The following is a 23,988-nucleotide window of genomic DNA, read 5'->3' as shown; positions in this document are numbered from 1 at the left end:
AGACTCCTCCTGGACATACACATCAACAAGAGCCAAGTGCTGGAGGAAGTATATGAGAACCAGTGTCGCGACACCACGGGGGCCTGGGTGCCAGCAACCATCCCCAACACGGACATGGTGAGCAGGGGCTGAAGCTGCTTCTGGGGATGTGGGGGGACAAGCAGTGCAACCAGGTGGGCGCCTTGGAAGCTGGGTTGTCTGAGTGGAAAGAGCACTGGACCAAGGGTTACCATCTGAGCCCTGCTCCCTACTCTGCGTGGGACCCTGGGTGCACATTAATGGGGTTCTATCCCAAGATGGCAGGTAGAGGTAACTTCCATAAGACTGTAAGGAGCAGCATAGTGGGGCAGTGTTTCCTTCCTAGGCTTCTTTCAAAGGTAGTGCTTACCCAGCAGGAGAGAATCTGTGTGGGGCTAGTCTAAGCCCCATAATAGACTAATAGAAAGTCCAATAGAACTTTCTGTGATGATGGAAATGTTCTGTGTCTGCACTGTCTAGCTATTGAATTGACCATCGAGTACTTGAAATGTGGTACTTGTGAGAGTGAGGAGCAGAACTTAGGACTTTGTTCCATTTTAATTAATTTGCATTTAAGTGGCCGCAGGAGGTTGGTGGCTGCTGCATCAGACAGCACAGGTCAAACCCATGTCTCATGCACACTACCCTCCCCTCCTCAGCAGCGACAGAGACAGGGCAGGCAGCAGCGACTAGCTGAGATCGGTCACACTATTTCCCTTTCCTAGTCATTAGTATGGGTATTTTCTATTTATGGTACTGATTGTCCATAAAATCAGATAGTGACTTCCATAATTGATAGTGGCTATATAAAGTTTTCTTTTAAAAATATGTTTACCATTCCGGGGTGCCAGGGTGGCTCAGTCAGTTAAGCGGCTGACTTGATTTCAGCTTAGGTCATGATCTCTCAGTTTAAGGAATCGACCCCACATCAGGCTCTGAGTTGAAAGCATGGAGCCTGCTTGGGATTCTCTGTCTCCCTCTCTCTCTGCCTCTCTTCTGCTCCCGCTTGCGCTCGCTCACTCTCTCTCTCTCTCTCTCTCTCAAAATAAACATTTAAAATAATAATAATAATAAATAAAAATACTTTTACTATTTGAAAAGGCAAGTCAGTAAAAGCATGTTAAGTGGATATGTGGGTGGCATCAGAAGTAGCAAGCACTATCTGCTCCAAAGAGAGCACTATGGCCATGCTAGGTGAGCAAACATGTGGGCAGAGAGAGTTGGAGACCTCTTAGCTCAGAAGCCCCTGGCCCACCCTGTCTGTCCACCCTCAGAATGGAGAGCCTGTGGAGTCCCGGGAGAATATGAAGTGTCCCCAAGGCTGGCACATTAAGGAGAACTGGGATGTGGAGCTGAACCACGCAGTGGACAATGAGGGTCAGTCCTCTGGTCACAGGCTGAGGGAAGGAGGCCCTGAGGCTGCCAGGGACTGACACTTCCCACAGTCTCACAGCAATCAAGTTCTCAGGTGGGATGGGCCTGAATTTCTGTGGGTCCCCCAGCCTCTGGAGAGTGGGGCCTCCACCCTTTCTATAGACATAGGCCCCAGTTTTGAAACAGGGCAGCTTGTAAGTGCCTCCTGAGCACTTTCTAGAAAGAGGAAATGCTCATGGAGCCTGGGTTCACCTGAGGTAGCTCCAGGGAGGGAGTGATGGGCTGGAAGTCTGAAGACCTGAGCTCAAGATGTGACTGTGCTACATGTGGGCTGTGTGACCGTGTGTGGGTCACAAGACATCTCTGAGCCCCAGCTTCATTTGTAAGATGAGCGGTTGGGCCTAAGCCATCCTGGCGACCACACCATCCTTTCCACACCTCAGGGCCCCAAAAGACCTGGACATGAGGGAAAGCATTTCCTCTCCCTTTAGCCTGCCTTCTGGGGCCCATCTCTCAGGCCTGTCCACGCCTCCCAGCCCATGGGCACTTGGGCACCCACAGGCCGTGGCCCTGCCTCTGCAGGCTGGGAGTACGGAGTGGGGATCGAGCCGTTGGGCCTGCCCCAGGTCTGGAACTCGGTGGAGAAGACCTACTACACATGCCGCCGGCGGCGCTGGGTGCGTTTGCGCTGCCGGAACCACGGGAAGCTGGGCCTGGAGCAGGAGACCCTATCCTTCCTACAGCTGGTGAGGTGGCCGCCTGGGCAGGGTCCCCCCACCCTGCGCCATGGTGGGGGTGGTGACATTCTGCTCTCCTCCCTGCAGCACCACCCCAGCGCAGCCAAGGAGGAGGGGGGCTGGGAATACGGCACCTTCGGCTCCAAGTTCCACCTGACTCCTCAGCCCCAGAGCCGGTTCCGCCGCCGCTGCTGGCACCGCAGGCTGGTCCCAAACAAGGACAAGGGCATCGCACCCATTTTCCTGCTGGAGGGATCGTTGGTAAAGCCTCGGTGGGCTAGGTGACTCCTGGCAACGCTATATCCCAGAGCCAGGGCCCGGGCTGGGTGTGGCAGACAGCTGGAGATGCCCCAGGTTGGGGCATTGATGGCTTGGGGCGGGGGTGGGGGGAGTGTGCACCCCAGATCCACACCCTCAGTCTATAAGGGGAGAAGGGTGACCTGGGCCTGCACTAGAGGAGACAAGAAAAGCACCCAAGAGCTTCAGGGAGAATGTCTTGGGCACAGGTTATGGATATGCAAGAGCAGGCTAAGAAGGAAGAGAACAGGATGCTGTCACAGGGTCTGAACAAATCATTCATGAGCTTCTGGAAGACTGCCCCACAGGACACCCACCCACTTGACCTACCCTTCATCTACTGCGTCTTCAACAGTGAGCATTTGACAATGCCCAAAGTCTGCTTGGGTGGCTCCAGAGGCCTTGCATCTGAGGTCAGGGAGTGAGGAGGGGCCAAGGTGGGGATCCTGGGGGCAGGTGATGGACGTGGCTCCTCTCTTACCCAGAGCCCCACTACTACCAGCTTTTCTGCTACATCTACCAGGCCTGGAATCGAATGTCCAACCAGATCCAGACATTCCAGGGTAGGCAACAGGCACCCCTTTCTTCCCCAAGTCCTCAGGACGCCATGATGTGGCCACCCAGCAGCATAAAGAATTTGACAGGGAAGGGGGTGACAAACATGCAGACCCCTCTCCCCAGCAGGTCAGGGTCCTGGCTTGGGGGAGAGATATAAAAACAAGGAGTATAAGGTGGGGCTGTTCTTGAGATGTGTCCCCAGTACTGGGGATTCAAGAAGGGGGAGAAAGAGTGACACACCTGGGGACCACACGTCCCTGTGTCAGAAGATTGGGGGGGTGGGGTGGGGAAGAGGTGAGGCGATTTCCAGCCATGTGTATGAGGAGCCTGTCCTTGGTCCTGTGAGGAGGACCCAATGAAGCTTTCAGGAGAGATGTGTGCTCCTGCCCCGTCCTTTTGGTAACGCTGTTTGTAAGGAACCAAGCTGCTGGATGAGGGGCAGAGCCAGGGCAGGGAGTGTCTGCCGGGAGCTGTGTCCATTGGGCATCGGCGCCCACATTGAGAGGGCCACATGATGTTCCCTTATGCCACAGCCACTCACTGATGCTGTGGAAGGGCAGCCACATGCAGCTGGTCCCCAGAACTCCTCCAGAGGAGCCACGGGACCTTCCATCTCCGTGCCACTCAGACCTCAACCAGGTGGTGTCAAATAGATGTGTGTGAAACCAAATGGTCCTTGGCCTCTGGTTACCTAGCCATTTGCTCTGTACTTGCACTGAGGTGGCCTTCTGGGCAGCTGGCAGTGGCTGTGATTGCCCAGCCTAGGCCTCCCTGGTGTCTGGTCCAGTGGTAACAGCTGCCAGAGACGAGCACCTGGCTTGACAAGCTCAATGGCAGGACCCCCTCCTCTCCTTCTATCCCCCAGGGCCCTTCATTCGGTTGGTCTTCTTGAACCATAGCCAGTGCACCCAAACCCTGAGGGGCTCTGCAGCCCCCACGTGGGCCCAGACGCTCATTTTCCAGCACCTCCTTCTGTATGAGAACCCCCAGGACACCGAAACAAGCCCACCACTCGTGGTGTTGGAACTGTGGCAGCAGGACTCTCAGGTAAGGTGGGCTGGAGTGGGCAGAGTTGCTGAGTTTTTCTTTTAGAGGAGAATATACAGAAAGGCCTCCCATGGGGCATGATTCACAGAGAGCAGTATGTCAACATAAATGTTGGCCCTGATCCTAGAGTTGTCAGAATCCCAGGGGAGGAGAGCCAGAACCCTGCCAGCTTGGCCTCAGTGTTTGGTGAACTTCCCTTTCCCTGCAGGGAAAGGAGAGCTTGTGGGGCCGGAGCATGTGGTCTCCAGTGGTCTGGCTGGATGCCCAAAAACGGATCCTGCCCCCGCTGAGGTGGCACCCCCTTGTAAAATTGCTAGGGGAGGAAGAGGGTGAGATCCTGGCATCCTGTGAGCTGATCCTCGAGACTGAGGTACTGAGAAGGAGGGCCTGGCTGGGGGTGGGGGGGCACCTTGCTCACTCCCACCCCACCCCACCTCCCTGCCCCCAGTTACCACAACCTGTGGTCCCCAACTCCACCCCCCAGGAAAGGCCTGGGGCCTGAGGAGCTAGAACACCGGGCTTGGTGATGCCAGCCGGTGACGTCTCCCTAACTCCCTGCCTGCTGCTGCCCATGGGGCTCTGGAGCCTCCTCACTTGAGCCCTGCTAGGGACTTGATTTGGGGGTGGGAAGCACAAGCCCACTAGGGCCTCATGCTCCCTGCTGTCTCACCTCACCCCTTCAGAGTCTCAAAGAGAGGCCGCCCATCTTAAGTGTTCCCTGGAAGAATGGGGTCTACACACTCCCCAAGAGCATCCAGCCTACACTAAAGAAAATGGCTATCGAGGTGATAATGGTGTGGGGCAGTGGGGAGGGCAAGCACCCCCCACAGCAGTCGAGTGCCGTGGAGGTCTCTCTGCTCAATCTCCTTGGGCCCTCCTGACTACCTGATCCAAAGCGTGGACCCCAAAAAGACACTCTCTGAGAGATGGAGGGAGACAGGGGAGGAATGAAGGGCAGAACCTCTGATAGAATAGGTTAAATTATTTTAATGACATCCTCTGTGGCAGGTCATAGACAAAGGGCTTTGGCATTCCTTACCACATCCAAGCCCCTCGATGGCCCTCTACAGTAGGGACCACTTTTCAGACAAAACTGAGGCTCTGAGAGAGCGGAGAGCCCATGCACAGTGACACAGGGTTAAGTGGCAAAGCCAGAATCTGGGCCTGGCCCTGCCTGACTCCAAATGACAGTAGCCTGGAGGTCCCCACGTCGGAACCTTTATGCCCAGCCACAAATCTGGTCAGGTCCTCCTGACCCTGGAGACCCCCCCCCTCCAAGATCAGGCAACCCCACTCTGGTCCCCTGAAGAGGCCTTCATGAGTAACAGCATGGATGTTTTCTGGGGTGCCCAGTGTCTGTCACTTGAGAACACTGAATGACCATGGAATTCTATGGGATCTGAGTCACCAGTGAGCTAGATAGCAAAAGGGACACCTGAGAAATCTGGACCCCCCTGCTACTCTGGGCCTTCAAGGCAGCCAGCCTTAGGGACTCACTCCTGAGCAGTGACTGGAGGCCAGACAAAGCAGCAGGGGAGGAAGGACAATACCTAAGGGGCCCTGGAGGTCAGTGAAGGATATCACAGTAGCCAGAGGGCACTCCCTCACGGAGGCCTTGAGGACAAGCACTGATCCCCCACAGGAAGGGAGACCTGGGTAACCTTTAGACTCTGACTTTGTCCAGCTCATTCCCGGGCCCTGGATACTCCCTGATGCATCATCACTCCCAGGACAGTCCCCTCTCTCTGGCCAGGACCCCAGTACAGAGGCCCTGTCTGTCCTTTGCCCTGCCCCTCCTTCTCTGTTCTGGCAGATCCTGATCTGGGGCCTTCGGAACATGAAGCAGGTGCGCTCCCCCCAGCTCCTGGTAGAATGCTGGGAAGAGTCCCTGCAGACACAGCCCATCAAGGACTTCCAGACCAACCCCAACTTCACCCAGTCGGTCCTCTTCCTCACAGTGGTAAGGCAACCTCGGGCAAAGCAGGGGCTGGGGCAGCCCTCTCCCCTGGGAGGCCTCATGCCCGGGCCTCTCCTTGGGGCTGCAGTTCATGCCTATGGAGGAGGTCTACGCGCCACCCCTCACATTGAAGGTAGTGGACAGTCAGGACTTCGGCCAGCAGACTGTGGTGGGTCAGGCCAACATCAACTCCCTACAGCCCTACTTCTGCGACCCCTGGGCTGAGGACTATGTGCCTCCACAGCTTCCAAGTATGGCCCTTTCCCCCTACCCTTCCCAGCCTCACCCCTAAGCTGGCACTGGGAGTGGGGGCAGCCATGGCAGCCCTGCGGGGCTGGTGTCCCTCCTCCTCACCCTTCTTGCTGCTCCTGAGATTCATGATTGCTCTTTCTCCTCAGTGCTGTCTATGAACAAGTACCAGAAGGTGAGTAAAGGGCTCAAGGTCCCACCTTCTTCTACACCATTTACAGGGTGCAGCCCTTGTCCCCGAGGAGAAGCGGAGATTAAACAGAGTTCTGAGACATGTGCTCTCAGTGTACACGAGAACTCTAAAGCTGTGATTCCCAATGTGGACAGCATGTTAGAACAGTCCGAGAGTTTAAAGAAATGTTGTAGCCAGGCCACAGGATAGCTAGCGGGAAGGACCCAAGTCCAGTGATTTCAATGTTTTCAAGGTTCAGAACTATCCCTTGAGAGCTGCACTTATCAAACCTGAATGCACAGGCATCTTGGGGACATCTGGAGCAAAAGCAGGTTCTGACTTAGTAGGCCTGGGGTGAAGCTTCAGGTTCTGCATTTCTGGGCCCTCCCAGAGTTCCATCTGAAGCTGTGGGCATTGAGGATAAGAACTAAGCTTACCCTCCTTCTGGTCCCCAAACCCATGTCTGACGATCTTGGAATTGAAAGGACTCCATGAGGAGCAAGGGAGCCAGGGAAGGGAGCCCTGCCCTCCACTCCCTTTCTCCTCAGAAGTCAGGGATGGTGAGCAGGCCAGGCAGGGGACACCATACCTCACCCACTCTCCTGCTCTCACTTTTCAGGTCCTAGATTACCTCTATGAAAAGTTCTGGTTCGAGTCCAGCAAAGCTGAGGTGACGTAGGCTCAGACTCAGGGAACAAAGGAACGACTCTGGGCAGCTCAGGGAGGCAGGGGGCAGCATGACCCTGGGCAGAGGAAGGCCACTGTGCCTTCTCCCTGAAGGCCAGAATGACCTTCCCTGCCAGGACGAATACGAGCATGAAGTGGACTGGTGGAACAAGCTGTTCTGGGCCACAGGAGATGCCAAGTCCTTTCAGTACAAGAACAAAGACTACCACACCCTGAAGGTTTGGAGGCCTCTAGGGGGGAGACTGCTGAGACTCGGAATAAAATCTGCTGGCAGAGACCAGCAAACCTCACCCTGATTCCTCTAGGAACTACCAGCGGGGATGGGGGCAGGCAGGAGAGGGGGTAGTTTCCTTCTTGTCTCCCTAAGACTCCAGGCCACACCTCCACCAGCCATGCCTTTTTGGGAACCAGGACTGCCCCACCTACAGCAGGAGGTGCTGACTCTGGGGCCACCGACAAGGCAGATGCTTTGAAGCCAGACCTAGGAACTGGTGGCCCCTCAGCCCCCTGATGGCAGGAATGGTCCCCCTCTGGCTGAGCCCGCTCTCCCCACCAGCCTGGGTCCCATGCACCCTCCTGCAGGTGTATGACTGCGAGCTGGAGGCTGTGCCCGCCTTCGAAGGCCTGCAGGACTTCTGCCAGACCTTTAAACTCTACCAGGAAGAGCCCAAGTTGGACAGCCCTGTGGTAGGGGAGTTCAAGGTGCATGTCCACCCCAGCTGAGCTGCCCCTGTCTCCTGTGCCCCTTCTGTCACCAGAAGACTCTAATAAAAGCCCTGGCTCTCTATGCTCTGTGAGAGGATAGGGCAGGGAGGGCTTGAAAAACAGTTGAGGGAGCAGGGGAGCAGACGGTGACCTATGCTGGGATTTAGAGTGACCTCCCTTTACATAGGATGGGCAGGGGCCTCCTCACACCAGCTCTGGCCTATGTTGAGCTCCCAAAACCTATAAGCCTTAGAGAACAAGTTCCAACCTGAAGGGATGGACGGGCATGGAATGGGGGTCCGCATCAGCAGAAACTGGAAACTCACCTAATGACTAGAGTTCTTTGCCCAACACTCTTCCTAAACACAGTTGTCCCTGTGGAGTCCCTGCCACACCCACCCTCTCCTGTCCTTGCAGCCTTCCATCCCTGCCATCCTCAACACAGCCTGCTCTCGCTCGCTTGAGCTTAGACCAGGGGCACCTCATGGAGGGCTTAACAGAGCCGGGCCCGCAATGCCAACACCTTCCCTCCCCAACACACACACAGGGCCTTTTCCGCGTCTACCCCTTTCCTGAGGATCCAGAAGCCCCCAAGCCCCCTCGCCAGTTCACAGTTTGGCGTGAGAAAGAGGACTTCCCTCAGGAGTGCTTGGTGCGAGTGTACATAGTCCGAGCAATCAACCTGCAGCCCAAAGATGCCAACGGCCTGGTAATGAGCAGCCCCAAACCCATGGTGTTCATGGTCCCCGGGCCCACCCAGCCCAGGTGCCTCCCACAGGGTCCTGGAGCTCCCTCAGGCTGCGGATACCCAGACCACCACCTCACCACAGGCTCCATCTGGTACAAGGGGCTCACTTCTGCCCCACCCCCACCCTCCCTGACCAACCTGGGCTGACTTTCCATTTCCTGTCACATTTCCCTCCCTATGACTGAACCCCAGTGTGACCCTTATGTGATCCTGAAACTGGGACAGACAAAGATTGGCAACCGGCACAAGTACCAGCCCAACACTGTGGATCCCATCTTTGGCATGTGAGCTGCCCCAACTCACCCAATCCCACACTTCTCCAGGAGTAAGCTCCAGAAGGCGAACAACTCTTACATTTCTTTCTAACCTCTGAGTTCCTAGCACAGGGTCTCACAGTGCTCAACAGATGGAAGGGTGGTCAGTTCTACCCTCCTTCTCAAACACTTTGCCTGGGAAAGTTCAGGGTCCCACAACCCAGGCCTACCAAAAGTTGTTTCTAGCCACAGCTAGGGGATAGTTATTGGCAGGTGACAGCCACCCCAGGCTCTGCTCTCCATATTCACCATGACCAAACAAGGGGCTGAGATGCTAGACAGGGAGGCCTGTAGATAACATGATGCGCAGTCTGCAGTGTCCAACACCCTCACCCCTAGGATGTTTGAACTCAGCTGTACCATCCCCCTGGAGAAAGACCTGGAGATCCAGCTATATGACTTTGACCTGTTTTCACCTGATGATAAGATTGGAACCACAGTCATTGACCTTGAAAACCGACTCTTGTCTGGCTTTGGAGCCCGTTGTGGGCTCTCCAAATCCTACTGCCAGTAAGTATACCTGAGGCTGGGCAAGAGAATAGGGGAGGGGTGGAGGAGGGAGCCCCCAGTTCCCTTTGCAGAGGTTGCATCCCAGGCTGGGGAACCAGGGCCCGAACCTGGCTCCATCCATGCCCCCCACCACTGCTCATCCTGCAGTTCAAAGCAGAATGTTCTCCAGGACCCAAACCTCCCCACTTGTTCCTCTTCCTTAACCTCACAGGTCAGGGCCCTTTAGGTGGCGGGATCAAATGCACCCAAGCTTCCTCTTGGAACGCCATGCCAAACAGAAAGGGCTGCCTCCGCCTCTGTTCAATCCTGAGGAGGACTCTGTTTTTTACAATGGGAAACAATTCAGACTGCAAAGCTTTGGTGAGTAGTACAGCACGCTGCTGGAAGGCACAGAGACAGGCCTCTGAAACGAGAGGGCACCTGCCCCATTTTGCCCTTTCCTCTTGTGGAGGGCAACCATGGCCACTGTCCAGGCTGGGGTAGGGAAGGGGGCGCACCTGCCTGGGAGACAGGAAAGCTAACAACCTCGTGATCCCCTCCCCTTCCACCTCCTTCCATCTAGAGCCCAAGCCCCCTACTGTTCGTTATTTGGGACCTAAGAAAGAACGCCTTGCACTGTACCTCCTGCACACCCAGGGGCTGGTCCCTGAGCATGTGGAGACCCGCACACTATACAGCGACAGCCAGCCAGGCATCGACCAGGTATGAGACTCGAGGGGCTGGATCGGGAGACCAGGGAGCCCATCCATCCAGGACATAGCCATGACGAGAGGGGAAGGGGAGGCCAAGCATTCACAGATGCATGCGCACAAAAGACAAGCATATTCTGTTAGAAGTGAGAAGTTCCATTGATGTCACTCAGAATGGAGAAATTCGGAGCAGGAAAAGTCGTCTACAAGAAACCTAGGCCGTACATCAGTTGGTAGAAGCGGTAAGGTGCAACCTTACCAGCCAGTGCCTACGCTGCTTTAGTCTCTCCTGAGGGAGGGTGGGGAGGTAGCACCTGGGGTCAGATGTGCAGACATTACAACCCTGGTTTACCTGTTAATTGCAGGCTGTGTTTTCTCCATGGCAAGGAACCCCAAACAGAAGGAATAAAAATCCCCATGGGCACCCTAATTATCATCCACCCTCTACCCTCCAGCCACCAGAACAGCTCATCTCATTCTCTAAATTTCTCAAGCTGATACCACATTCCAGACACAAAGTTCTCTGCTGAGCACTTTTTATAAACCATTCTCATTAAACCTGTTTTCTTAAATGGGGTCAACTTCAAAAGAATAAAATGAGGTCAGTTTGAAAGAATATATTTGTCTATACCTTCCAGTGTTAGTAGTTCTACTCTTTTAGTTTTTTCTCTTCCTTTTTCTCACCATTTTCATCCCTCCCTTCTTAAGACAGACCTCTATGCTTGGTGGACAGCTTCATACCCTTACAATATGCTTACACAACATAAAGCAACCTGGACACTTGGACTGACCATCTAGTTTGCTCTTTCTTGGGGTCACTAAGCTGGTTAATAAATGGAGCCCCAACCCCACTGTGGTGCTCTGTCCAGAGAGGCTGAGGAGCATGGCCTGCTCAACAGCATTAACCCCCAGTCACAAGTGATAACCCGCTGTGGCCATCAGCCTTGAAGCCATCATACACTACCAGCCTTACTCTGTACCGTTCTTCCAGCCAAAATGAGAAAAGGGAATCTGGCGGGGAGTTGCCAGACTTCCTGTCTGAAGTCCATTCCATCTCCTTACCCCACCCTCCTATGGTGGGGACACAGCCTCCACAGACCCCAGAACCTGGGACAGGGCTCCCAGGCCACAGCATGCTCAGAACAGAGGCTGGCAACCCCCAGCCAGCTAATCCATCTCCACTCTAGGGAAAGGTGCAAATGTGGGTGGACATCTTTCCCAAGAAGCTTGGGCCTCCTGGCCCCCCAGTCAACATCAAGCCCAGAAAGCCTAAGAGGTAAGTGACCTACCTCATCCCCGTCACTGGACTTCCCAGGGCACGGAACATGGGTGTGCTCACACACTAAGGAACAGCAAATTCCTTCCTTCTCTTGGGAGTCCTGGGAGCTTCCTTCCCCTGCATCCTCCCAAATGTGGTGTGCCTGGTGTGGGCATGGAGGGCAGCCTCCCAGGCCTGTCTTCCTGCACCAAGTTGGGGAGCTATTCCTCAGCAAAGCCTCAGACTACAGTGACTGCAGGTATGAGCTGCGCTGCATCATTTGGAAAACTGCCCAAATGGACCTGGGGAAAAGTCTATCTGGCGAGATAAGCGACATCTATGTCAAAGGGTGAGAAAGATGGCAGGGCTCCAGCAGTGTTCCCTCAGAGTTCCCCAATTGTATCATCCCTATGCCTCCCACCCCCAATTCTGGGGCCACATCTCTCCACTCCCACCTGTGCCTGGTGTCTGTTGAGCAGTGCTTCCCACAAGGGGAAGGGGAGGGGGACAATACATGTGAACCCCAGGTGAAATGACTTTCGCCCCAGGTGGCTATTTGGGCTAGAGAAGGACATGCAGAAGACAGATATCCACTACTACTCCCTCACTGGGAAGAGCGACTTCAACTGGCGGTTCATCTTCACCATGGACTACCTGGCAGCTGAGCATATGTGTGTCCAGAGCCAGAAGGTAATAGAACTGGGAGTGGGGGTGGGGGCTGTGCTCCCTCTCCCGCTTCCTCAGAGAACTATAAGCTGAACACTTGGAATGTGGCCTCAGGCAGAAACTTCTCTGAGAGTCTATCACTGCTGGGTAGTGGGCTACTAAGGGGGCCAAGGGCAATCTCAAGGGAGACAGGCCAGGAATACGCTCTTCTGTCACCCTCCAGGACTACATATGGAGCCTGGACCCCACGGTGATGAAGTTCCCAGCCCGGCTCATCATCCAGATCTGGGACAACGACATCTTCTCCACTGATGACTTCCTAGGTGAGATCTGGAATAGGGTCCGTGACCACAGGACAGGGAGCTCCTTCTTGCTGACAGCATTTCTCTGGGCTCAGGGGTCCTGGAGCTGGATTTATCTGACATGCCTCTACCAGCCCGGCACGCCAATATGTGCTCCATCAGGATGATGGATACAGATTCCAAGTGGCCTTACTTCCTCCAGTACAAGCACATCTCCCTCTTCAAGAAGAAGACTGTAACGGGCTGGTGGCCTTGCCAGGTCCTCGATGGTGGCAAATGGCGCTTGTCGGTAGGAGCTGGGGAAGGTGTCTATTGCATAGGACTACTATGCCACGTCACTTGGCTCTAACAGACTTCTGGGAACCTTTGCTAAATCCCTTTTCCTTTCTATGGGAAGGGGTCTTAAACTATTCTCGCACCTGTTGTAATGAACTCAGCCTCCCACCACCTATGGTGTTTCTAGGGTAAAGTGAAGATGACGCTGGAGATTCTGTCAGAGAAGGAAGCCCTAATCAAGCCAGCAGGGCGAGGCCACTCAGAACCCAACCAGTACCCTACACTTCATCCTCCCCTGTAAGGGTCCTGTGGGACAAAGGCACAAAATCTTTCTTCCTCATTCACAAAGCTGAGCTGCTAGGCCCAGCAATTTGAATAGAGTGGTGAACATTGGGCCTTTAAGTGGAGAGAGGTTAATTACTTCCTAGCATCCCGGCTCAGGGCTCAGCTACAATCAGGAGAGAACAGCCTTAGTGAAGGGGAAATGGGGGGCTGGGGACACACAAGCAAGCAGAAGTTGTTTTAAAAAAGAAAGCTCTTGGGTCCAGATTACTTGACCTGAAGGTTCTCTCTGCCTTCCATCCTCTGACATCTCCTCTGCTTATGGACAGACGACCCAACACCTCGTTCTTGTTTCGGATACCTGTTACAACCTTGTGTCACGTTTTCTGGAAACGCTACCACTTTAAAATCATAGCCGCTGCAATCATATTTATTATAGCACTTCTGCTGTTCAACTTTATCTATTCAGCCCCGGTGAGTGACAATCCTGGGGACAGGGACAAAGGCACTAGTTGCTCTTGGGATGACTCTGAAGAGACAGCCTCAGGTCACTACCTCAGGCTAACAGTTGCCTTTTCTCTCTAGCATTACTTGGCCATGAACTGGATCAAACCTGGACTTCGGCTGAGTGCTCCCCTTAAAATATATAGCAATGTCATCAATCCACCAAACACCCGCATTGCCAACCCTTCTGTCCTCACGGGCCAGCATCTGAACCTAAATCCTGCAGCAGACCATGAGCTGAAATTCCTCCAGGGACCTATGAATCACCTGCAAGACATTTTTCCAGAACTTCCAGCCCTGCAAGACTAATTGGCCCAGGTCTGCTTGGCTTTTCTCCTGCCCATCACCAGCCTTACCCTTGGGCTTCCTACCAATCTCTCATTTCTATCTTCTAGGACATATGCAAGGGGCTAAGGATATTCTGGCCATTCTGTTCAGAAACCACTTCCAACAAGGACGGAGTTGTCATTTTCCCACTGAAGTAAACAATTTTTGTCACAGAGAGTCACCTTATAATTTTGGGGGTTGAAGACAACACGAAAAGCAAGACTCACAAGGACAGGGAACAGTGTCCTTTTTATACACCACCTCTAGTCTTCAGGGTCTCCTCCTCTCCAAGAGGCTCTGAAGTCAGAGGGCAACCAAGAGAAAGGGGGACTGTGAGGAGAGAAATGGCTCACGTGGGGTAAGCAGCTTGCCAAAATCACTGTTCCCATCCCTACGGTACATGCACAAAAGAGCCATGCCACAGACCAGGCATCTCCCTCCTCTAGGGCACACCTAGGATTATGGAGCCCAGAACAGTATTTGGTCCCATTCACAATGGGAAATATTTATTTCTAAGAACAAAAAGCAAGAGCTAGGGCATGACCTGCCATGCTAGGTTAGACAGTTTCCTTGCATCACACATATCTCAAAGGCTGGCCCTACGCTGGGTGGGGACTGCATTTCATGTCTTCCCCATCCTGTTTAAAAACCCTCAAGGAGCCCATGAGTGGGGAAACATAAAAAACTCATCTCACACACACACCCTCCCCCATGATGAGACCCCTTCCTCCCACACCACTGCCTGGGCTATCTTAAGAGCTCACCTACGTCCTCCCACCACAGGGGTCTAGCCAATCTCCCCCTGAGCTCAAAAAAGACAAAAGAGCCGTTTGCTTTGTCAGTTCCAAGTGGTCCTAAGGCCAAGCTCCAGGTCACAGTTTGTGCTCTGGCACCCAATCCTGGAGCTGCTCTGCTCTTGTGGGGAAGGTCTTAGGAGGACCCCATTTTACTCCCACCTATAGGAGAGCACTGTGGCCTGTGATGCTCACTTACGCACATGAGAGGGACAGTAAAAAGCCCAACACGACAGAAACTTATATGCAGCCAAGGTGCCCTCCTTTCCTTCCGGACTGAGCTGAGGGTTTTCCTAACCCAAAAGAAGGCAGGGCAAGGGTTGACAGGCTTGGGGCTCAGAAGAAGGCCTAGACCTTCCCCCAAACCTACCCCTCAAAGGAAGGACACTGTTTGATTTCCATCAGTCATTTTAAGAATTTCCCTTAGGCTACAGAAGTACATGGCTAGGAGGGCTCAGAGCTCCAGGCCCTCCAGGGAGACTGGCCTATTGGCCAATTTAACCACAGGGCAGACAGGTGAGCAGCACTTGACCCCTTGTCAGATAAGGCAATGGAACAAGGATTGACCCACGGTGGATGACACTCAGCCTCTGTCACTTAATGACAATGAACCCTTCCAGGCACAGATGACCAGGGTCTATTGCTCCCAGATTTGCAACAGGAGTTCAGCAACAGTTTCTTATCCATTAAGAAAAAGAAGCCAAGTTTCCTCTTTGGGGAGTATCCAAGCCGAGGCTATAAAAAGAAAGCTTCCTTACATTTTGAACACTCAAAGTGGGATTCCAAAAATCATGATAAACACAAAACATGCAGGCTCCAGAGTCCAGAAACATCTCCACATGGCAAATGTTGCTTTTGGTGTCAAAACATGGAGCTGGGCAGTTTCACAGTTACTCCTATTACATCCATGAAGTCTTCCAAGTTTCTCTTGACTTGCACACCAAGTGTGTCAAACCTGACTGAGGGCCTAAAGAAACCAACTGGGAAAGTCACAAACCAAGAGAGCCAAGTTTCACGCTAAAGAACAATCACTAGAGCAGTGAGCCAAAGCAAAAAGCCCTTTCCCCATGGCCACCTAATGAGGGTCAGCAAAACCTAAGTTTGTTCTGCAGCCCCAGGCTCCAAAAGACAGGCATCCAGATGTCTCTTCCAGCTCAGGCTGCATTTGGAGAGAACGATGAATGGAGGGAGAAGGCAATGCAGGGAAGAAGTTTCCATCCAGATTTCTAACGAAAGTTTCTCAAGTGGACAGAGGCTTGGATGAAAAGCAATGAATGGAAGCCTGAAGGTCTGGGGAGTTATCAGTGTTGTATTCTTTGCAGATTTAAAAATGAAGTACAAGGGTCCTCTGAGTCCAACAACAAGGCAGCCTGAGCTATGAAATTCTTTTCTGTGATTTTAGTACCATAACCGCATAAATTCTCTCTATCCTCTTAGCTCCCAAGTGGAAGGACTGCAGGGAAAGGCACGTCACAGCAGCACTGCCCTGGGGTAGGTGGGCTTCCTGAACCAGAGTCAGATGTCCCCATGGATTACCATGGTAATGCAGTGTCCCTGCATTCAAAGTTCCAGTGACAAACAGAGTCCCTGACCAGCTGTTGGAGACTAGAGAAGGCCTGCCAGGCTATATGCTCAGGCCAGTGCCTGCTCCTCCCACACCTCATAGTGACAGCCACAGGGGCGGCAGTAGCAGGACGGCTCAGTAGAAACGCTTTCGGCTCTGTTCCTGCCATTTGTTGTAGAGTATGATACCAATGACAATGGCAAATACGGAAAACACCAGCGAGAAGAAGACGATGAGGAAGAGGGCCAGGCCACTCAGGGGCGGCAATGGGGCGGTCACTGAGGAAGCAAGAGAGAAGCAAGTCAGAATCAGGGAGCCCACCCAGCTGGGAAGATATAGAGTCTCCAGCTTGACACCCATTTCTGGGAGCCAGAAATGATAGATTCTCCCTTTCAGGATGCCTCAATTTAAAAACTGAGCAGCCCTGGGGCGCCTGGGTGGCTTAGTCAATTGAGCATCTGACTTCAGCTCAGGTTATGATCTCGTAGTCTGTGGGTTCAAGCCCCATGTCTGGCTCTGTGCTGACAGCTCAGAGCCTGGAGCTTGCTTTGGATTCTGTGTCTCCCTCTCTGTCTGCCCCTCCCCCACTTGTGCTCTGTCTCTCTCTCTCTCTCTCAAAAATAAAAATAAACATAAAAAACAACAAACAAACTGAGCAACCCTGCTCATCTGTAACACAGAGACAAGTGGAATGGGAGGAGCGCCTGCTCCATGTTCTTTAGTGGAAGAGCACAGAAAGGAGACGGCCCCACAAGCTGCAGGTGCAAGTCACCCCAGACCTTCCAGGCACGGTGACCTCCCTTTGACCACGGGACCACTTCCCAGGATCCCCTGTGCTCACCCTCAGGCAGCTTCATGTTGTCCACTGAGGGCAGGAACACATCTCGATGCAGTTTCTCCTCTTCTGGGGTTCTCTCCACTGTCAGCTCAAACAACTTCAGGGAAATGACATCATGATTATCTAAAGGAGAAAAGCACAAGGAGGACCCAAACCACCTCAAACAGAGGTATCTTGGGACTTTCTTGGTTCAAGCTTCTGATCCACAGCTAACTAGCAATGACTTTGTTTTTTTTCAAAATTTACTTATTTTTTAAGTAATCTCTCCATGCAACATGGGGCTTGAACTCACAACACAGAGATGAAGTGTCAGAAGCTCTACTGACTGAGCAAGCCAGGCATCCCACTAGCAGTGATTGAGAAAAATGGTTGGAACCTGTTTTCTCAACTAAAATCAAGAACAGGGAACAGAGAGAATATTCTATATTACTCAGGATTTAAAGTTTTTATCAACAAGCATACATTACCTATATAACTTTAAAACTTACACATAATACAAGAATGAAAGCCCATATTATATGTGAAGCCTTGTAGTACAGTGAGGGAAGACACAGCACTATAGCTTCCCTTCCATGCAGACACACACATGCAAGACAGGAAAGGGCCTTGTGGCAGCTGATTACTAGGTCACAAGCAGGGCATAGCTACTGGCATGGCACACAGTTCCCTTCTGGACTAGGCCTAATTCTCTGCAGCTCCTTATAACTGTGACTCTGAATCTCACTAATAATTACAAGAGAAAGGATCAAGCAATTAAGGGCTCCTTTTTTTCCTCTCTTTTTAAAGTATCATTAATAATGGGGGCACCTGGATGGCTCAGTCATTTAAGCATCTGACTCTTGGTTTCGGCTCAAGTCATGATCTCTCAGTTCCTGATTTCGATCCCTGCATCAGGCTCTGTACTGACAGTGCAGAGGCTATTTGGGATCTCTCTCTGCTCCTCCCATTCTCCCTCTCTCTCTCAAAACAAATAAACTTAAAAAAAAAGTATCATTAATAAACTCATAGATTCAAACATATTTGATGTGTTTCAATACACTGAACTTGTACAATCTTATAGGTGCTCAATGTGACCTATCTTTCTCCAGTGAGAGCCTATTCGAGTTGGCTTTTGAGTCCTTTTGCATGAACCCAGAAATGTCTGATTCTTTATTGCTTTCCTGGGAGGTTCCCAGTTTATCCATTTCCTGCCTCAGCCCTGGCATCAGCCATTTCTCCAAGAAGCTCTTGTTCTTTCCTTTTAGCATGAATTGGTATTAAAAGATCACAAATCTGAATGCTAGGGGTGCTCATGGCTATTAGGGTTGGTTATTGGAGAGTGGACTTCTTGCCATTTCCCTTTTTTTTTTTTTTTTTTTTCATTTTAACATATATTTTATTTAACCCAATATATCCAAAAAACTATCATTTCTACATGCAAATGATAGAAAAATTGTTGATGACATTACGTTCATTTTCTAAGTCTTTGAAGTCTAGTGTGTATCCTACATTTATAGCACATGTCAGTTTGGAATCGCCCTATTTCAAGTGTCCAGTAGCCACCTGTAACTTGTTGCTACTATACTGGACAGTGTTGATCTAGATCATTATTCTAGTTGACTTCTGACATGTGTGTTGGGCCCAAAGGAAACTCTGATCCTCATAATGTAACACAAGAGAAATATATTTGCATAGGGTACTCTCTGCCCTCTGTGCTTCCAGCTGAGGAACTCCACTTTGGGGTGATAATTTGGGGACCCCTCAACCATTCCTTCCCCAAACTCCCAACTTGTGTCTTCTCAGCACATTTTGTCTTGACTTCTGGCAGAAGAAAGAAAACATATCATGTTCCCACTTTTTTCTTCCTCACACCTAGATGACATCCTTTGAACCAAGAAATTTAGAATTTTTGTATATGGGGGAAAATCCATCAATGTCTCACATACTAGGATTATTCCAATTGCAACTCTGTATGGTCCAGGCATGGTACACCAGGAAGCCTGGTGCACCATTTCTCTGTGATTCTCTCCACTCTGCCCTCTTCTGTGATCTTCATCTCCCAGCTGGTGGCAAGATGGCTGCCCCAGCTCCAGGTATCCCACCCTCCCTCCCTTCCTGAAGAAGGAAGAGGGCCATTTCTATTATTAAGGTGGCATTTACAGCTGCTTAGATTCCTATCTTTAGCAGACTCCCAGAGAGGAAAAAACTAGATTTGCTTTCAATTAGAAAAATGTTTTTGCTGTCAGGAATGAGTTTAAGCCATGAAACGATAAAAAGATGGGCCAATGCTCCTCACAATGTAGGGGCATCAAAGGCTGGGGGTACTGAAATGTGTCCTTTCTCATCCATTTTCAACAATTCACTGCATAACAAGTAAGAAGATGTCAACAAGAAAGACCTTAAGAGAAAGACATAATTTGTATTTAGGGATATCCCACAGGCAGACAACAGAGACTTGTTAATATAGGCATTATCACTAAACATCTAGAGCAAAGAACTCCTTAGGATAAAAATTACTCTACTTCACACTAGCTTTACTCATAATGAATTATACTAGTCAAAAACCCCAAAAATTCAGTGCCTCACCTCTTCTCAAAAGAAGTTATGATTAAGGCTCAAGCCAAGGGAGAGAACAAACATATAAGAGGAAGTTACAAGTTGGGAACAAGTAGGAAGAAAATCCACAGATAGAAAAGTAAAAGAACCAGGTACTATTAATGCCACATAAATCAAGAACAGCTGGAGTTTCAGAGTAACTGGTCAAACCAGCTGTAGAGAGGACAAAGAATGGCGACTGAGAACAGAGTACCATGGTATGGCAAGGACGAAGCAGGTCTGAGAAGAGTAGTGCTAATGGCTTGACCGAGATGCATGGGAGGTCTGACTACAGGGTGGCAGAGCAGTGGGATGGCCTGGAAACAGAAGCACCTGTGCACAGGACACATTCAGAAGTCTGAGCACAAAGGAATATCTGGGGATGAGTTCGAAAAGGGAAGGCAGAGTCAAGGAATTCAAGGAAAAGCTTTATTAAGAGAAGGGGCACCAGAGATATCAAAGTACAGAACTCAAAACACAGGCTTGATGAAGAGGCAAATACTACTTTGCATTAGCACCAACCATCTCCTAGAGCCAACTGGACTAGGATAACGTAGGCCTGGGAGGGGTGGCAGGGGGGTGGGAGGGGGGTTAAGGATACAAAAATGTCAGAAGAGAGGCACTTCCTGGGTACTTGCTTCCCACAGTTCTGCTTGTCTGGCTTTCCCCTCTGAGAAGCCTCACCAAGGCCTGGCTATCGAGACATGACCTCATTCAGGACAAATAAAGAGTACATGGGGCAATACCCGAGAGATCTCCAGTGATGGAGGAGGTACCAAAGTAGTAGCCCCGGGGCAGACGAACCCCTGGCACCTCAATGCAGTCCCTCCACTCATGCTTGCCATCGATGTCCATCATTATCTAGAATAAAAAGAAGAGATAAATCAGGGCCATGAAAGCAGGTGCAAGGCAGACCATACCACCAACTGGTCCAGAAAACAAGGACTCACCGTCAGATGCCTCTTGACATAGCGAATCACAAGGAAGGTGTCATAATGCAGATTGCGGACAATGGCTGTACAGCCCCCCAGCTCTGTAGGCCGCCCATCCCGCTCATGATCATAGCTGAGGGAGCCATTGTTCACCATGGCTGAGATGTAAGGGAATACCCGCTGGGAAAGCAGGGAAGGAAAAGCAGAGGACAGTAAGGAAGTACTCTTAGGAATGCCTGTACAAATAGCAACAGAATTGCACACATACAAGCTGAGCCCTTTCCAGCAGACCAGATGACCATTCTGCCTCATCATTAGCGGCTCCCTAAAACCCACTCTCAGATGGTCACTCAAAGGATATAGCCCAGGAAGCAACTGAACTCTGTACTTGCCTTCAGGAATCTCCTTGCTACTAATGTGGGGTGGGTCTGAAATGGCCCCTCTGGAGTCTTGACTTGAATCCTTCCAGAGATCCCTATTTGGCATTTACACATGACTCAGGACTGGTGGTTTTCTTTTTATGTATATATACCTATCTCCCCAACTTCCATGTAAACTCCTTGAAGAAAAAAATCACTTATACTTCCTTATGTGTCTCCACCTTCCATCCCTCCCAAACCCCCTTCGCCCACCCCTACTCATCCCCAGGGTAAGCATTTTGCATATAGCAGATACTCTGAAAATACCTGTTTGATCAGGAAAACCTTTCCATTCTGGATAGCTCCTTTCAAATTCTCAAATCCTATAAGCATATGATGGATGCCATGTGGATTAGGACTCAGAAACAGCACTGCCAGAACCAGGCTGCCAGATGGTGTTCTCCAGCCACAACTGTTCATAGTTGAAAGACCTTCCAGCCCACTTCAGCTTCACCTACACATAACTTCTGCCAGCAATGCCCTCCCACTCCCACTACCCATTTCCCACCAACTTCAGAGGCTTTCTCTCTCTCCAGTAGAGTTGTAGGAGGGAATGCTTCCTCAAAAATGATGCCCTAACTATTTAAGAACCAGCCCAGTGCTGAGGCAGTGCAGAGGCAGGGTGATGAAAGGAGAGGAAACATGACACATGACACATGACACATGCCACTTCTTTGGTGACTTCCTCATTGCCCTCAACAGTCAACATGCAAGGTGGAGATGCAGTCAAAATCAGAGAATGGTGACTCAAGACAACAGCCACATGGGTGTGAACAGGGGCAAATGGTGGATGGACACGCAGGGAATAAGGGATGGCCATGGTGGGTCAAGACTGAGTACCTGGACTCCTGGAGAATATCGCCTCTTCTGGGCCTGAGAGGGTCCAGCAGGTTATTATAAAAATGAGAGAGGACACAGAAGACAGGAGACCAGGTCAGAAAGAAACAGCCATGGAAGAGCTTTGACCCAGCTGTGGTGGATGAGCAAACCAATCTAAATCCCCAAACAGAAATGTAGGGTCTGTGGAGGGCATTTAGCAAGTCCTTACACCCCTCAAAATTGTGGGCAAAACTGTGCATAGAGGCTTGTTTGTTTTCTAAGGAGAGGGTCTGTTAGTATCAATCCCAAAGGGGCCCACTAGGAATTCCTCTGAGGCTTTCAGAAACTTTATAATATAAACACACAGCACTACATTATGCCAGAAGGCCCCACTTATGTCTCTGAGTCAGAAGGCCAGGCCACATGTTTTGTCTGTATCCAGAAGACAGTATTTCTATAAGAAGGGGAGAGACAGGACTGACAAATAGGGCTAACTTCTTTCGAATTCAAGATGGCCTTTACTACCCAGAATCTCAGGATACAGCTGTTGCCCAAAAGACAAAAATCCTACCACTTGAGAGACAATGAAGTTAACTCTAATCCAAAGGGATCATCTACCCTCTAAGTGAGCTTTATGGACATATATTTTCCAAATAGCTATTGTCATTCTAACCTACAACATGTGGGTAAGGAAGAAGCTCCATGGAAGCATGGTGGCATGGTAGATTTAGAAAAACCCCGAGGCTTGAGGGTATTCAGCTTTGCTCTAGAAAACTGCTACGGTTCTAAGCTAGAAGCAACAAGAGGTATGTACACAAGCTCAGGCCAGGCCTGCCCTACGGGAAGGATGTGTGAGGGTGTAGAGCCCGAAGCATTTCTTCCTCTAACACTTAGTGAGCACGTATTAGGAGCTAGGCACTGTTCCAGATACTGGGGTTCAATGGAAAACCAGACAGACTGGTATCTGCTGTCACAGAGCGGACACAGAGTAGAAGAGACAAACAATAAACAAGCAAATAAAATTATTTCAGAGAGAGGGGTACCTGGCTGGCTCAGTTGGAAAAGAAGCATGCAACTCATGATCTCGGGGTCGTGAGTTTGAGCCCAAAGGTTGGGTGTAGAAGATTATTTAAATAAAACTTTTTTAAAAAATTATTTCAGAGAGGGATAATGCTATGATGAAAAATAAAAGAGGTAACAAGATAGGCTACTGAGGGAATAGCTCTTTGAGGAGACAACATCTGAGCTGAGGCCCTAGTCACTAGAGCCACCAAAAGATCTGTAGGTGTAAGAAGCATGAGGTTGGCATATTTGGGGACTAGAAGACACCAGTGTCTGAAACGCAGCCAGTGAGGGAGAGGTGGGTGTGAGCTGAGGCACAAGCCAGATCACGCTGGGCCTTGGAAGCCACAGTGAGGACCGTAGGGTAAGCCCCCACTGCTCTGCTCTTATGCCACTGGTGGAATATGCACAGGACTACAGAAAGGTACAAAATGAATCAGTGGATGACTAAATTCCCCAACCTACTCTTCTACATCTATCATTTGGAACAAGGGAATTATGAGTATGTTGTCAAGCAGAGTACAGAAACGGGCTTCTGACAAGAACGCTCATCACTTCAGTGAACAATTAGGGAAAAGGGAGTAACAATGCCCTGGGTAGCCCATTTATCGACCCTAGTACGCATGATCAGAAGTTTATGTTGCACCTTTCAAAAGGGTGCCTCAGACAACTGTCCTTAACCGACAGCAGCCTTCCTCTTCCCAAGGCTGGTGAGGCATCCGATTATCCAGGAATAGCCAGAGGGAGGCTGGCCCCCAGCATCACCTGCGGGAGTTTTCCAGTTGCACATACATGTGGGGCTCTCAAAGAGTCTCAGTTATAGGTCTAGAGGGGGGCACAGGCTTATGTATTTTTCAAAAAGCACCACAGACAGTTGTGATATACAACCAAGTTTAAGAAACACTGCACCAGACACAGCGCCCCACACCTTTGGAGCCAGAATCTGTCTACTTCAGCAACTCGTGACACGGCCTTCAACTTTTCACCTCATACTAGTAGTAAGTCTTTAAATGCCCTCTTATTTTCCATGCCCAGTCAGGAGTTCTTAAGTGTTCCTTGGGAAGCCACTAATTTCACACAGCAGCTCATTTTCTTTCCTTGGAAAGCAGCCTATATATAGCAAGAACCAAAGGCTGAAGAATCACTTGGACTCAAGCAGGGTGGTAGTTTCATTCCTAATTTAAGAGTCACTAAAAATTAGGCACTCCTACCTATCATCCAAATGATTATTGACTGTAGGGTGAAGGAATATTTCCAAATTTTTGTACTACGAGGACACTTCAAAAAAAAAAAAAAAAAAAGAACCCTC

At 50.7% G+C, this 23,988-nt stretch overlaps 2 protein-coding genes across 24 annotated transcripts in view; one reads left to right on the top strand and one right to left on the bottom strand.

Annotated features, from left to right (window-relative positions):
- Positions 1 to 13,852, top strand: part of FER1L5 (fer-1 like family member 5) — a 62,524-nt gene extending 48,672 nt beyond the window's left edge. For 6 of the 15 annotated variants that reach the window (XM_045445815.1, XM_045445828.1, XM_045445824.1 and 3 more), the window contains 28 exons: positions 3 to 117; positions 1,293 to 1,395; positions 1,975 to 2,138; positions 2,217 to 2,390; positions 2,636 to 2,780; positions 2,912 to 2,989; positions 3,850 to 4,031; positions 4,240 to 4,401; positions 4,715 to 4,816; positions 5,845 to 5,991; positions 6,077 to 6,239; positions 6,387 to 6,412; positions 7,029 to 7,079; positions 7,213 to 7,314; positions 7,679 to 7,798; positions 8,349 to 8,510; positions 8,742 to 8,833; positions 9,203 to 9,373; positions 9,585 to 9,733; positions 9,936 to 10,075; positions 11,250 to 11,338; positions 11,580 to 11,669; positions 11,869 to 12,010; positions 12,210 to 12,309; positions 12,384 to 12,577; positions 12,752 to 12,861; positions 13,176 to 13,320; positions 13,432 to 13,852. In XM_045445815.1, the coding sequence (XP_045301771.1) occupies positions 3 to 117; positions 1,293 to 1,395; positions 1,975 to 2,138; positions 2,217 to 2,390; positions 2,636 to 2,780; positions 2,912 to 2,989; positions 3,850 to 4,031; positions 4,240 to 4,401; positions 4,715 to 4,816; positions 5,845 to 5,991; positions 6,077 to 6,239; positions 6,387 to 6,412; positions 7,029 to 7,079; positions 7,213 to 7,314; positions 7,679 to 7,798; positions 8,349 to 8,510; positions 8,742 to 8,833; positions 9,203 to 9,373; positions 9,585 to 9,733; positions 9,936 to 10,075; positions 11,250 to 11,338; positions 11,580 to 11,669; positions 11,869 to 12,010; positions 12,210 to 12,309; positions 12,384 to 12,577; positions 12,752 to 12,861; positions 13,176 to 13,320; positions 13,432 to 13,659 (3,646 nt within the window). In that variant the 3' untranslated portion in view covers positions 13,660 to 13,852. Of the gene's footprint in view, positions 1 to 2; positions 118 to 1,292; positions 1,396 to 1,974; positions 2,139 to 2,216; positions 2,391 to 2,635; positions 2,781 to 2,911; positions 2,990 to 3,849; positions 4,032 to 4,239; positions 4,402 to 4,714; positions 4,817 to 5,844; positions 5,992 to 6,076; positions 6,240 to 6,386; positions 6,413 to 7,028; positions 7,080 to 7,212; positions 7,315 to 7,678; positions 7,799 to 8,348; positions 8,511 to 8,741; positions 8,834 to 9,202; positions 9,374 to 9,584; positions 9,734 to 9,935; positions 10,076 to 10,427; positions 10,593 to 11,249; positions 11,339 to 11,579; positions 11,670 to 11,868; positions 12,011 to 12,209; positions 12,310 to 12,383; positions 12,578 to 12,751; positions 12,862 to 13,175; positions 13,321 to 13,431 lie in introns of those variants that run through there. The other 9 variants (XM_045445817.1, XM_045445818.1, XM_045445820.1 and 6 more) reach the window with 9 other exon arrangements.
- LMAN2L (lectin, mannose binding 2 like) overlaps positions 1 to 23,988 on the bottom strand; it is an 80,447-nt gene that overhangs the window by 20,093 nt on the left and 36,366 nt on the right. For 5 of the 9 annotated variants that reach the window (XM_045445857.1, XM_045445854.1, XM_045445850.1 and 2 more), the window contains 5 exons: positions 21,639 to 21,671; positions 20,398 to 20,559; positions 20,194 to 20,308; positions 16,877 to 16,996; positions 14,867 to 16,313 (listed from right to left, as the gene is read on the bottom strand). In XM_045445857.1, the coding sequence (XP_045301813.1) occupies positions 16,171 to 16,313; positions 16,877 to 16,996; positions 20,194 to 20,308; positions 20,398 to 20,559; positions 21,639 to 21,671 (573 nt within the window). In that variant the 3' untranslated portion in view covers positions 14,867 to 16,170. Of the gene's footprint in view, positions 1 to 4,998; positions 16,314 to 16,876; positions 16,997 to 20,193; positions 20,309 to 20,397; positions 20,560 to 21,638; positions 21,672 to 23,988 lie in introns of those variants that run through there. The other 4 variants (XM_045445852.1, XM_045445851.1, XM_045445859.1 and 1 more) reach the window with 4 other exon arrangements.

This window comes from Leopardus geoffroyi, chromosome A3 (assembly GCF_018350155.1).
Source record: "Leopardus geoffroyi isolate Oge1 chromosome A3, O.geoffroyi_Oge1_pat1.0, whole genome shotgun sequence".
Classification (NCBI taxonomy): domain Eukaryota; kingdom Metazoa; phylum Chordata; class Mammalia; order Carnivora; family Felidae; genus Leopardus; species Leopardus geoffroyi.
Note: the sequence above shows the minus strand (reverse complement) of the source record. Positions and strands in the feature narration are given on the sequence as shown.